This window comes from Mesocricetus auratus, unplaced genomic scaffold (assembly GCF_017639785.1).
Source record: "Mesocricetus auratus isolate SY011 unplaced genomic scaffold, BCM_Maur_2.0 Super-Scaffold_100691, whole genome shotgun sequence".
Classification (NCBI taxonomy): domain Eukaryota; kingdom Metazoa; phylum Chordata; class Mammalia; order Rodentia; family Cricetidae; genus Mesocricetus; species Mesocricetus auratus.
The window spans coordinates 55,619,492-55,634,004 of NW_024429267.1; the positions used below are offsets into that span (position 1 = coordinate 55,619,492).

Genomic DNA, 14,513 nt, shown 5'->3' on the forward strand with positions numbered 1-14,513 from the left:
CGATGGTAGGGGCTAGATTGTGTCCTTATGTATTAAAAGGTGTTAACCTGGATCCCTTAGAAGCAGGCATCTGTGCTCCACTGTGAGTCACAGAGCCTTCCGTTCTGAGCTTAGCATTTTGTAGGTATTTGCTAGAACAATGTGTGAGTACGTGAATGGCTGAATGAATGAATGAATGACTGCATCCATGGATGCAAAGACAGAGTATAATGCAATGGAAGAGGATGTAGTACCATGTGCATATTACATGTGACATGTGGCAGAATTTATGTCACAGCCTAAGTCTCATTTACAAAATGTTCAAATGAGAAGTCTTTCCTCTCACCCACGTTGTGCTCTGTAGCAGATTCATGGAGCTGGGGGTTGGACCGAGAAACAGGAACTTACATTTAAAGACAATGAGTGTGCAGAGAGGCTGGGCTAGGCGTGGACTTTGGGCATCCATATGCCCACTCCAGTTGGCTCCATCTGAAAGGCCCACTAGGAGCCCTTCAGCTTTCTCCTCACAAAGTGAGAATTAAGAGGGAATCGGAGTCCTTAGACAGTGTATTTCACTCAGCGCCAGAGACATTGCTGAGCAGAGGTCATTTAGGAAAACCACCCCACATCTTTCAACCCTGGTGGGGCATTAGGGTCATCTCAGGCAGGTGTCACAACTTCATCTTGCAGGTGATAAATTTCAGGCTTGTAGAAAGCATGGTTTATTTGCACGAAGACATGCATAGCTGTTGCATATCCGAACCAATAAAGCCTAGACACGAATGCCCAAAGCACACCGACTTTCTGAGCTGCAGGCTGACATATGTTTCACCAGTGGGAATTTCGTGAGCCCTGTCTAGGAGAATGAACCCCTGGAGCAGGACCATTCTGTGACAAGGCCGGCTGACTCATTGTTGAAGGGAGCCGATGAAGTCTTCTCTGGGAGTAACCCCTTTCTGTTGAGCCCAGTCACTGGAAGCTTTGCTTGCCTCTGGTTCGTTCTCTGTTATTAGGCACGAAAACACCTCTAAACAGTCCCCAACAAAAGGACCCTAAAGAAAGGGCATTAGGAGAACATCAAACCAATAACCAGACATAAGACCTGAGGGCCCCCTTCAGTTTGGCAAATACATATAGGAACTAGAAAGTGGAAAGCCAAAACTCCAAGCTCACCCTGACTTCGAGAGTAAGCCTACCGTGGAACTCACAGACATTCTGTTTCCAAAGGCTGCTATGTTGGTGGCCAAGTAAGTCCCTTCTCTGAGTCTGAAATCCAACCCTCCTGCAAATGGGAGGAAGGAGGCCAAAAGGTCCAAGAGGCTCAGTGGCTTCATTGTCCGGTCCTCCAAACACCCCCACGTTGTTACAGAGTCTGGAACCTGGCGCTTCTGGCCATGTGCCCAGAACTGGGACCGCCAAGAGGACTTCTTCTAGGCAAGCGTCCCTCATGCCAGACAGGCCAGCAAATGAGCTGCTGTTTGCAGACCCCTCACCCAAGGCTTCCACGAGCCAAGCCCACTCACTCAATAAAGGCAAAGCCAAGAGTTAAATGCCAGGCACCAAGAATACAGAAGCATGTGTGTGCAGACCAAGGATGCTTTCTCTCATTGTGGTTTTTAAAAAACTTAATTGATGATTTCCTATCTTGAGCATAATGTGTATTGCTATGAAATTTCAATTGGATTACCTGTGGTTGCTAGGGAGGAACCCTGTCAGCTGCGTTTGCTAGCCAGGGAGAAAAATGGACTGGGAAAAGAGCCAGTTAGTCAATCTGCCTGAAGTCCAGTCCAGGATTTCATAGTCAAAGTATTTTCAAAATATTTTGTTAGGACTTTGCTTGCAAAATAAATGGAAAGTTGTGAAAATAGGTTGGCTTTATGTTACATTTAGAATCACTTGGTACTTTGTAATTATGACATTGAAAGATATCTTAGACCCAAGGTAAAAGATTGGTGTGTTGATTAGCCTCTTTAAAACACACTGCCCGAACTGGAGAGATGGCTCAGTGGTTATGAGCACTTGCTGTTCTTTCAGGGGACCAGGGTTCAGTTCCCAGCACCCACATGGCAGCTCTACTCTCAACCATCTGTCCCAAGGTATCCAGTGCCATTTTCTGGCCTCTGAGGGTACCAGGCATGCACATCATGCATGTAAATACATACAGGCAAAATACCCATACACATCAAACAACAAAATAAGTAAACCTATTTTTTTAAATAATGTAACAGTGCCTGAAAAGCAACAAAGTATTGGATGAACAGCTATTACATTGGAGTTCTCTTAATATATGCTGCCCACACCTTCACCTTCTAAAAGTGTGTGCGTGTGTGTGTGAGAGCGTGTGTGTGTGTGTGTGAGTGTGTGCACGTGCACGTGTGTGTGCACATGTGTGTGCATGTGTGTGTGTGTGCCCACCTGCTGCCCACACCTTCACCTTCTAAAAGTGTGTGTGTGTGTGTTTGAGTGTGTGTGTGTGCCCACCTGCTGCCCACACCTTCACCTTCTAAAAGTGTGTGTGTGTGTGTGTGTGTGTGTGTGTGTGTGCGTGTGTGTGTGCACCTCAGCTCTCTCCTTCCACCATGTGGGTCCTGCGAATTGAATTTGGTCATCAGGCTTGGAAGCAAGTGCCTCTACCTACTGAACTATCTTGCCAGCCCAGTCTTCTTGCCTAGGATACATGAGACCCAGTTTCTAAACACATTCACACATGCAGGAGTTTGGGGGAAAAAAGAGAACTATGAATGATCCAGTGTTCATCCCAGGTCCCATGACCCCCGAGTCTCCTAGAGATACATATTCAATAGAGCATAGCTCAAGAATCTGCATTTTCTAATGTTTCTGTGGTAACATTAATGCAGGCCATCTTGGGTCTCCATGTGAACACCACTACCTTTGGGCATAGCCAGCCATTAGAAAATTTAAAATCAGCCATATCAGTTATTTCTAAGTGCTAAAAAGACTTATAGTGGTTTCCTCTTATATTTATCTCCTGCTGTTTGCTTAGTTGTATTTGTTATTTCGTGTGTTATACTGCATTGCTAGTTTATAGGACAAATTGTTTTAATGTTTTTTTCATTAACAATAAAATTTTAATATTGAATATAGACCATAACTTAATAACTACAATAATTCCATGGCAGGTATAAATTAAAACATCTCTCAAAACCCATTGGTTTACAGCTTTGTCTTCTTTGTTTTAATGTTTAACAGAGTACCTAAGTCATTAAATTTCACTCCATGAATTCTCACAAAATGGTCAAACCTAAGTAACTGGCTCCCAACTCAAGAAAAAAAAAGCATTCTGGGGCTGCAGAGATGGCTCAATCATTAAGAGCACCTTTTGCTCTTACAGAAGACCTGAGTTCGATTCCCAGCACCCACATGGTGGCTCATGTTTGTAACATCTACTTTTCCTGCCTGCCGCCTGGTTCCTGTTGCTGCTTTCAGCCCCCAAATAACACATAGGAAGCTATATTAATTATGAAGCTATTGGCCGTTTGCTTGGTTTCTTATTGGCTAGCTGTATTTTGATTATTAACCCATAATTACTAATATATATATTATAAGAACTTATCTTTTTGAGGACACACTTCTGAGCGCCCATTGCTCCCAGGAGAGCACATGGCGATAGCTCTTCTCACTACAATTCCCAGAACCATCCTAGACTCCTAGTCCCACCTATCTTGTTTCTCTATTGGCCAACAGTGCTTTATTCAAACCAATCAGACACATATTTACAGAATGACCTCCCAACACATGACTACCTGTAATTTCATCTCCAAGGGATCTACTGCCCTGTTCTGGCTTCATGGGAACTATATGCCATCACTACCTGGTACACATGTTCATGTTTTCAATAGAAACATTTATAGAATTTGTTGTCTTCATTAGGGTTTCTATTGATGTGAAGAGACACCCTCACCACAACAACTCTTATAAAGGAAAACACTTAATTGGGTCTGGCTTACACTCCCAGAGGTTTGGTCCATTATAATCATGGTGGAACATGATGGCGTGCAGGCAGGAACGATGCTGGAGGAGCTGAGAGTTCTACGTCTTGATCCACAGACAACCGGAAGTGAACTGTCTACCACACTGAGAGTAGCTTGAGCAGTGAAGACCTCAAAGCCTGCCCCCACAGTGACACACTTCCTCCTACAAGGCCACACCTACTCCAACAAAGCCATAACCCCTAATATTGCCACTCCCTTTGGGGGCCGTTTCCTTTCAAATCACGGCAGTAATGTAAAAAAACAGACCGTGAAAGTTGCCAGGAAGAGCTGGGTGTGGCAGCGATGCTGGTAATCCCAGGAGGTAGAGGTAGGGGAGGAGCAGGATTAGGAGCAGGAGGATATCCTCTGCTGCATAGTGAGTTCAAAGCCAATCTGGGATGCATGAGACCCTGACTCAATAAAATGGGAAGAAATTTGACTGAAAGGGGGCATGGATGCATTTCAGTGCTGGAGTCTGTAAGCTGACTCCTGGCCATTGTCTTCAGCCACAACCATTCTCTAGATGGTAGACTCCATGGAAGGAGTGAGGAGTGCTTCCAGAGTTGGCCAAGTATTATCCAAATTCTTTCTGGCTTTGGCCCTATCTGCTGAACGACTGTCACTGAACTTCAGCCTCCAGACGTGAGACACAAAGTTGCCTCGTGTTGGCAGGCACTCAAGAGGTGTTGGCTCCCTTTTTACTTCTTTTCTGTCTCCAAATTGTCAGTGCATGGGTATTTTAATTTTGTCTCAGGAGAGCAGAGAGGCCCATGGGTCATGAAGCATCCTGGATTTCCTCTGACCTGGGTTAGAAACCTTGTGCCTAAGTGAGACAAGAACATCTCCCTCTCTGCGTTCTCTCGAGCCAGTGCTTGCAGAGTCCAGCCAAGGCTGGGAGGCCTGTAAACATCACCTCACCCTGGCATTTACTCTCCGTCCTGGGAAAGCTTATACCATGAGCTATGGAAAGAAACCCTATTTTCCTTGGTGTGTTTTCTTTGTTTGTTTTGTTGTTGTCTTCTCATAGTATGATTATCTATTTGTTACCCTTAAAGACTCAGAGAAGAAGCTCTCAGGGAGGACAGCCTACATCTCTTGGCAGTCTGCTCCTGGCGCTTTTCTTTGGCTTCCTTCTTTCTCTTGGCCAAAAGTTTAGCGTGTTCTGCAGCCTCCACTTGTTTTTCTTAGCACGTTGTTTCTTCAGAGCAACACATGAGTGTTTGTGTGGCAGAACACGTGGGGTAACAAGATGCTGAGTCTTGGATGCATTGGTCCTGGGCTTCTTTTTGTAAGGGTTTTCTGACAAAGAATAGCAGACATCATCTTCCTTAGAGAGATTAAAAAGCTTTCAGATTCTGCTAACTCCTTTAGGTCCCAACCAATGAGACATGGTAGTATCTGTCACTCCAGGAATATCCTTCTCTCCTTTCTGTACAATAACCATGTTGAGAACACTCAGATTGGCATTCAAAATGCATCCTCAGTTCCCCTTCAGCAATAACAAGGATGTACCTTACTCAACAGCAAGCACACTCTGCCTTGCGTGGGAAAGCCTTGTCTGTCATTCCCACCACTGATCGGGACCACACAAATTTCCACTCTTCACCAGAGCACCAGCAGCTACTTCTGTGGCTTCTCATTAGAACAAACAAGGCTTGCGTTCATCATCCGCTTCAGTGACTTTCTGACAGCTGGTGACAGGGAGAAGATATTCAGCTTTGTTTCGTCACAGCCAACAACTTAGGAAGTGCCATGAAAAAAAAAAGACATTGTTGTATTTCTTAAGCTGGAAGGTCTTGAAAGGGGTGTTTAGTGGGTGAGTGTGGTAGTTGGAAAGATAATGGTCCCCATGGGGCGCGGCACCATTAGGAGGTGTGGCCTTGTGGGAGTAGGTGTGCCTTTGTAGGAGGAAGTGTGTTACTGTGGGGCAGACTTTGAGGTCAGTGTGGTACACAGTTCACTTCCTATTACCTTCCAATCAAGATATAGAACTCTCAGCTCCTCCTCCAGCACCATGTCTGCCTGCACGCTGCCACCCACATCCCATAATCCACAATGATAACTGACTATACCTCTGAAACTGTGAGCCGACCGATTATATGCTTTCCTTTACAAGAGTCGATGTGGCCATGGTGTCTCTTTCTTCTCAACAATAGAAATCCCAACTAACACAGAAGACTTGGAATAAAAGAGACAGGAATATAGGTTACTTTTTAGTTAGGAAGCCTCCAGCCCACTTACGGTCTAGTCCAGCTTACCCGGGCAGCCTGGGTTTATACTCTTTTTCTTCTCTCATTGATAACAACATACCTGATAAAAGCAGCTTAAGACAGAGAGGGTTTATTTTGGCTCACAGTTTGAGGATACAGTCCATCATGGCAGGAAGGCCTGGCAGCAGGAGCATGAGGCAGCGGGTCACGCTGCATCTGCAGTCAGGAAGCAGAGAGAGATGAATGCTGGTGCTCAGCTCCCTTTTTCCTTTACAAAACTAATAGTTATTTATTGTGTGTACATGTGTGAGTCTACCACAGATATACCTGGGGAGAGCAGGGCACAGTTTAGGGAAAATGGTTCTTTCCTTCTGCCACGTGGGTCCCAAGGATTAAACTCAGGTCATCTGGCTCAGCAGCAAGCGTCTAACCCACTGGCCCCTCTTCATTCAGTCTGTATCCCAGTCCACAGGATGATGCTGCCCACATTCAGGGTGGGTCTTCCCTTCTTAGTTAAATCTTTCTAGAAACATCCTCACCGTCTTTCTGAGAGGTGGCCTCCTGTGTGATTCCAAATCTGGTTCAGTTGATGACGGTTAAGACCTGAAGCATTGGCCTCAGTTGATCCATAGTTCTGTTTTCTGCAGCTGTGATCTGTAGATCTGTGCTCTGCAGCTATGATCTATAATTCTGTGCTCTGCAGCTGTCTCAAAGACCTTGCTGAAATATGCAGGCATCCAGAGAAGAATGGGAGGCTTGCTCAGGTCTCAGAGCTCCTGAGTGCATGACAGCCAGGAACAACAAAATTGCTCTCAACGACCCAACAGCCTCACTGGGCCCTCCTATGCCTCTGCCTTCATGCAATCTAGTCATCTGTTGGCAGTTTTCCTCTGAAGGACCCAGTGGTCTCACTGGGGCCCCCAATGCCTCTCTTCATGCCATCTAGTCATCTGTTGACATTTTTCCATTTCAGGAGGAGATGGGTGTTTCCTGTGAGCTGCTGGAATCGGACTTCCTCAAGTGCAGTGTGGGATTTCCTTTCATGAGGTCAAAGTCCAAGGTGAGGCCCTTGGCAGGATTGAGTGCTTCCTAGACCACTGTCCCCAGCTCTTCCCATCAGTCACTCACTGCTGCACACACACATGCTCACACATGCACATGCTCACACAGGTACATACTCACACATGTATACACACACGCATGAACATATGCACACATATGCACACACACATGCACACATGAAGGCTCACACATGCACATGCTCACACAGCTACACACACGCATGAACATATGCACACACATGTATGCACATGTTCACACACATGCTCACACATGCACATGCACATACACACAGCAGACCCTGCCTCCCGTGGTAGCTGGGTGACTATTAGAGTCCTGGTGTGTGTTTGTCACTGGTGCTCTGCTCCAGGGGATCTATGGTGACATGATCCGTCTCTCCGGGTCACATTGTTCCCAATGGGGGAAGACACACAGACGCCTTTGTGCTTTGTTAATGTCCCTTTGTAAAATGTTTTGTTTTCCTAGGATATTCTATACTATTTTGAGTCCCCAACAGGACACAAGGGGATATGTGGTGTGAACTATTGACCCACAGTCCTGACTCTGTCATTCCTCTAGGTCCTTGATATTTTCTAGAGACCCCCTCAATTTTTCCCAACAGAAATACCCGTATTCTGGTTCATATTTTGAAAAGCTAAAGGCATTGAGATCAAGTTGGTGTTTAGAAGACAACAGATTTCTTAAGCTCACGTAGTAATACTATATGGCACAGCAGATATTTGTGGAATGCTCTAGTGGGTGCTGTGGTTAGGAAAAATGACCAGACTGGTCTGTGGAAGCAAAGCTAGAATCTAAAGAAGTCAAGACTGACTTTGAGCCAGTAGATATTTTCTCTGTTGGGATGTTATAAAGAAAACTCTCTGATTTAGCTTTTTCTCCCATTAAAAAAAAAGTAGAAGCTCCACTCTCCTCCCCCACCTGGTCATAGAACCAGACTGCTGAATCTAGAGCTCTGGCTCCCAGCACCTGGTCACTGTTTTAGAGTGAAATAAGGTCTGCTCACGTCTTGGCAAACTACCCAAACCCATCAACTGCATTTGATGTACCGTGTCCCCTAGTCTACAGGCCAAGGGCAGAAGGAGGAAGACCAGACACTATGGGTAGCTTTGCCCATGGTAAAGCATGCACTTTTAATGCACACACACACACACACACACACACCTTCACTTCATTTAAATTTTTTGAGTAGCAGAAAATATACTTCATTATTTATCAAAATATATATCAAAATATACCCACACTCTTTCTTAAGCATGCTACTTTGCTGTGAAAAATCTAGCTCATATCACAAATCAAACCCAAAATATATCTATGTGTCTCTCCTGGTAGAGTGTGGGTTTCTGAAAATGTCATAAAGTCAATAGAAATAATGACTGTTGGAATACTGGTTTCCTATTTTTGCTGCAGAAGTCACAAACATTAATAACTGTTTCTGCTTCATTTTTTAAAAATTCCACATATGGATGTTAAGGCCCTTAGCAAGACTAAACCCAGAAGTGAGTGTGCGGAGAGCAGCAGGAGGACTGAGCTTCCCCTCCCCTCGGCCCCTCACTCACCTGTCCTTGAGTCCCGGGTCATCGGATCAACCTCATGACTACACTTGAGGCTAGCTTTGATCGGCAGTGTGTGTCTGTCACCCACTTCCGGCCTGGCCAGTGTCATGCCTTCCTCTCTGGCTTTGATTTCTCACCCAAACCGTGTGCCCTTGCCTCATTTCAATACTTAGCGTGGTTGACTGAACTCAGATGTTCCGCCAGTTCTGGCTCTGCCGGGACAAGGCCCCTGACTGTCCCTTCTTCTGTGTCCTCCCGTGCTGCCTTCATACCTCATCCTCTGCAGAAACCAAGCCCCACTGCCGCAGAGCCTCCCGCCTAGAAAGGGGATGTTTTGTGTCCATCACGGGTAATGGTCCAATTTAATGGTCCTCACCCATTCATTCTCTCCAGTGGCATTTTGTTTAACAGAACTCAGTGTCTCAAAAAAAAAAAAAAGCCTAGAACTTACATTAATGGAAACCAAATAATTTGACACATGTTCAACAATTCACAATCTGTGTTTGCTGGAGTTAAAAACCATCTCGTAAACGTCACAGCCGTCAATACGCAAACTTGGCAAAGCCTGGGCAGGTGACAGAAGTGAAATCAGAAACGCCTGGCTTTGCGGTTCCAGTGTGCCACTTCCCCTGAGGCTTCCTGGGGCTGAAACGGGTGGTGTGCTTCTCACTAGAGTGGGGGGAAGGGCATGGTCCCGCTGTGGAAGCCTCCGTGGGCCTGAAAATCAGATACACATTAAAAAGTAACAGTTGCTATGCAGGCAGGCGGGCTTCCAGAAGACAAACTACAGACCATTCTAGAAAACACAGTTCACAATGTGGGTGGTTTGTGCTTGCCAAAAGTGACTTCTTTCTTTCTCCCTAGTACGAGTTCAGTGTCATCTTTGACACAAGCCACCTGTCCGGGGAGGAGGCAGTTCTCAGCTCCATCGTGACCGCTCAGAGGTAAAAAAAGACCTTAAACACTTTTTTCAAAGACACAAAGGTTATGGGGATTGGAAAAGGACACGCCTTGGGCATCCCTAGGACAGGAAAGTGGTTACTCGGTGATAAACTCCCACGGTCCTGGCTGGGGTGTGGCCTCGGCAGGGTGGTCACTGGGTTCTGCTTGCTGAGCGTATTTGTCACTTCTGTCGCTGCTGTGGCCAAATACCTGATGAGGAGAAGCTCAAAGGAGGCAAGGCTCGTGCTGGCTCATGGATAAAGGGATGCAGAGTAAAGGACAGGAACTCATGGAAGGAGACGGCTCTGGGGAGGCTGTTTGCTTACATCCCAGTGACCCAGTAACCTGAGAGCTGGGACTGAAGGCAGGTGTCTGCACGCTGCTTTTTGCCGGAGAGGTCTCATATCTGAGCTTCCATGGAGAGATCTAGTCTCTGCTGAGTGCAAGCTAATCCCCCTTGTTAGCCTTCCCCAGGAGCACTCTCACAGACATGCCCAGAGGTGTGTCTCCTGGGTGACTGCAAACCTCTTAAAGCTTGGTTCCAATCCAGTTAGGACTAACCCTCACCCTCGTCATCACTTCTGACTGAACCTGAGAAGCCTAGTCATGGGGAAGTCTAAGCTGAGAGGAGACAGGCTGCTGAGGTGTGACCCTCTAGTTCAAGGTCATATCATTAATTATCCAGTTCCTGCTTGGCCATGTTTTCCAAACCAGACAGATGTTCTCTGTGGAGCATCAGGCTAGGCCATCGGGGATGCACACTGAATCATTTGGCAGAGAGGAGGAAAGCTACCTGCAGCCTGAGGGCCTGGTGAAGTCAGGTATCACGTAGTGTACCTAGAGACCAGGGCTGTCCCAGAAGCCAGGTAGACAGACAGAGAAGCATGTGGGGGGTGGTAACTTCTCCCCCTAGGGATGCGTATAGCTGTGAGTGCCTGAGCTAGCCTCTGGGATTTATGAGTCTCCTCCTTGAGCCACAGCCTGCACATGCCTTGAAGCAACATCTAGGTATCAAATGAGTGGCAGTTCCAGTGAAGGGAGCGCCATTAGGTTAACAAGTAGGGGCAGACCAACTTTGATGCGGTGCGGCAGGTGTGGTCAAATGAATGACGTGTTCACTTAAATTTCTAGTGCATGGCTAGAAGAATGTCTCAGAAGTTAAGAGGGCATCTCTTGCTGGGGATCTATCTGAGTTCCGTTCCCAGCACCCAGCTTAGTCAAATTACAACTGTCTGTAGCTCAGGTTCCACTGGATCTGACTCACTCTCCTGGCTTCCCCAGACACTGTGCTTGTATTCATATGTGGCGTGTGTGTGTGTGTGTGTGTGTGTGTGTGTGTGTGTGTGTGTGTGTGTGTCTGCGCATGCATGCAAGAGTGGGCGCACGCGCGCACGCACACACACACACACACACTTTAAAATGATTTTAAAGCTCTAAGTTTCTGGTTGAAAATATGCTGTAAGAATCCTCTGTGTACCCTTTATTCAGATTCACTGAATGTTGACATTAGGATTCATGGATTCAACCTTTCTTTCCATGGAGCTTGTTTTCCTTGACCATCTGAAAACAAGTTGTAGAAACCGTGCCCCTTGACCCAGAAATGCTCCCTGCGAGTTCCCCAAGAACAAAGCTGCATGTGGCTGCCAAACTCAGAACTTCAACACTGGTACATCTCACCCACAGCCCGTGGTCCCCAGTCATCTCAGGGAACACATTCCAGCCATTCCCCACTGGTTCTCCAGACTTCGTTATTTGCTGTTTGCCTTATTTTCAGATCCATATGAAACATCACTGTGATCTGAAAAGAACCCATGCAGCATGCAGACGGGGGGGGGGGCAGATTGATTGCATTTCTGCATCGAGAACTTAAGAGAGATTCTAGGGTGATGCTGGGGGTGGGGCATTTCCATCCTGCCCCACAAAGCACATGGGTGAATGTCCACAGTGCACCCTGCTGCGCTGAGTCCATGTGAACCAGAGGCATGGCGGCAAACGGTGTTCGTGAGCATCCCTAAAAGGAGAGTGGGGGACACACACGGCAATGAGCGATGGAGCTGAAGGAGTCTGAACCACACGCTGACAACAGCGAGGAGACGCTTCAAGCGCTTGAAGAGATCTAGTCCCTAGTTTCGTTTCTATTTGCTGTGATAAAGTACCTGGACAGAAAGGGACATATTTGTTTGACAACTCCAGGTCACAGTTCACCGAGTCAGGGACGCCACATCAGCGGGCTTGTGGCAGTCAGTCGCACCCACCGGTAGTCAACAGCAGAGAGGAATGGATGCATGTATGCTCACTTGCTGGCTTGTGTTCAGCTGGGTTTTTCCACTTTTGAACAGTTCAAAACCTCCTGCCTAGGGAATGTTGACACCCACAGTGGACTGAGTCTTCACACATTAAGATAACTCCCCACCACACACAGGCAGACAGACAGACAGACACACACACACACACACACACACACACACACACACACACACACAGGCCAACACAATGCTGATGATCCCTTACTGAGACTCTTTCTAGGTTGTCTCGTGTCTAAAATCAAAGCTAACTCACACTGACACAATACTGATGGGGGATGTCCTGTATATGTTTCTCTTATTGATTGATGAATAAATCACTGTTTGGCCAATAGAGGCAAGAAGATAGGCGGGACTAGGAGATGAAAAGAATTCTGGGAAAGGTAGGCAGAGAGGCACTGAATGGAGAGGCCATGTAGCAGAATAAGGAATAACATGTTCAGACCCTTCTCTGGTAAGATAAGACCATGTGGAAGTACTTAGATTTCTAGAAATGAGTTAATAATTAAGACAGAGCTAGCCAGTAAGAATCCCTAGCCATCAGTCAACAGTTTAATAATTAATATAGTGTCTCTGTGTGTTCATTTGGGGCTAAAACAGCAAGACCTGGCAAAACAAGAAGGGCCAGTTAAACAAGCCAGCAGCTCAGCATATCATAGGTGCCCTCCGAAACCTGAATCCTACCACTGTTTCTTAGATCCACAGAAAATGTGCCATTGATGGGCAGGCCCACCATTGTGCTCTGTCTGTCCACCAACACCTAGCACAGACAGTGGTCATGAAACGGAACAGGACATGGAAAGGATTTCCTTGTCAAAAAGAAAATGATACAACCTGCCTCTAGCCTCACTCCCCCCACCCCAAGAGATCAGAGGAGGCAGGGGCCAGAAGCTCAAGGGGGAAAAGCTCCCCTTCCTCTTAGGATGACATGTCATTAGCTAGCGGTGCACTGGGCTTGAAGGCACAGTGGAAACACCTGGGGAGCTTTGAAATCTGCTGATGCCTGATGCAACCCCACCCATGCCTGGGATTTGGATCTGATTTGCCTGTCGTAAGAACTGGGGGGATTTGCAGAAAGACTTCATGATTCTAATTAATGTTTAATGTTCAGAGCCCCTTGTCTGTATGGTCCTGAATTCTGCTGAGTAGCTCTCTGCTCGGTAGACACCTGCTAGGTACCTGTTATTTACCAGTCACAGGGATAAATGTAGGTGACATTTTTAAATGTTCACAACCTACTAAAGTTAATAAAAAAACCTTCATATACATTAGTTTAAGAATTCCCAGATAATTCCTTGGGTTATAATTGTTAAAGAGATCACAGAGCCATTTAAACATACTGGACTGGTCCACACACTTGCTTCTCGGAGATTTTGTGGAAATGTGTTCTACCCACCCCCTAAGAGATCTCCAAACAAATACTTGACTCCCTGCTGCAACAGACAGATCCCTAAAGCCCCTTATCTCAAATGTGACAGTTAAATATCAGCCATTTCTCTCTTCCATCCCCACCCTTTGAAGGTCTCTCGCCCACTTACAGCTTTCAGAGGACATCAAACTGAGACTAAACAGTGTCTCGTGACCCCCTCATCTCCACCATCAGCAGCCTGGTCTGGCAGCTCACTTGGAAAAGTCCCAGCCCATAGAGATTGAGGAATGGCAGAGAGTCGTTTGATGTTTGGCCTCTTTATCTCAGCTTTTCAACTTGGCTCATTCTGGAGCCGTCCCTTGATGACAGATCAAACCATTATTGGGTACGAGCTGCTAGCAGCCCCAGGTGGCTGGACACATGACAGGAGAAGGGATGACTCTCCCATCCAGAGCCAATTGCCCAGGCCTGGGAGGATGCTGGGTGTAGGGAAGGTATGGGGCGAGGGTCGTGCCAACAGCATTGATGAGGAAGTCACCTCTAGACTGGCCCTGGCAGTGACTCCAATGCTTAGATTACTCCCTGGAAAAGGCAAGGGAAGGGATCCAGCCTTGTGGGCGCCTGCTCCTGCTGTCGAGTGCTGTGGACACCCTGTGAGGGGCTGATGTCGTCCCATGCACGGAAGACAGCTGTGGATCCAGGGGCAGCGACAGTGGCCCTGCCTGGTCAGAGTCGCAGAGCATCTTTGTCTCGGAACAATAGGAGAGAGGAGAAAGGATGTGAGAGCTGTTTTAGTGCTGATGCCACTCAACACTTGCTGGGTGGAGGAGGAAGGCAGGGTGGGGGCAGACGGGAAGGGCCGCGGAGCAGGTGAGGTTAGCAGATGTTTGGGAGCTATGCCTAGGGGAGTGGGTAAGATAAGCCCTGCCCAAACCTCACAGGGTCTCAGGGCTTCCAGGTTCCATTCATAGAAGGCAAGATTTGCTTTCTTGTGCATTTCATGTGACAGAGCCAACAGTAAGTGTCCCGTGGACTCAGCAATCATAACCCAAGAGCATATGTCTTCCCACGGAAGCCACTCGCTA

The 14,513-nt window shown here is 46.9% G+C and overlaps 1 protein-coding gene across 3 annotated transcripts in view; it reads left to right on the top strand.

Moving 5' to 3' along the window:
- Positions 1-14,513, top strand: part of Itga9 (integrin subunit alpha 9) — a 296,388-nt gene that overhangs the window by 220,486 nt on the left and 61,389 nt on the right. For all 3 annotated transcript variants that reach the window (XM_040739731.1, XM_040739730.1, XM_040739732.1), the window contains 2 exons: positions 7,155-7,241; positions 9,679-9,758. In XM_040739731.1, the coding sequence (XP_040595665.1) occupies positions 7,155-7,241; positions 9,679-9,758 (167 nt within the window). The remainder of the gene's footprint in view (positions 1-7,154; positions 7,242-9,678; positions 9,759-14,513) is intronic.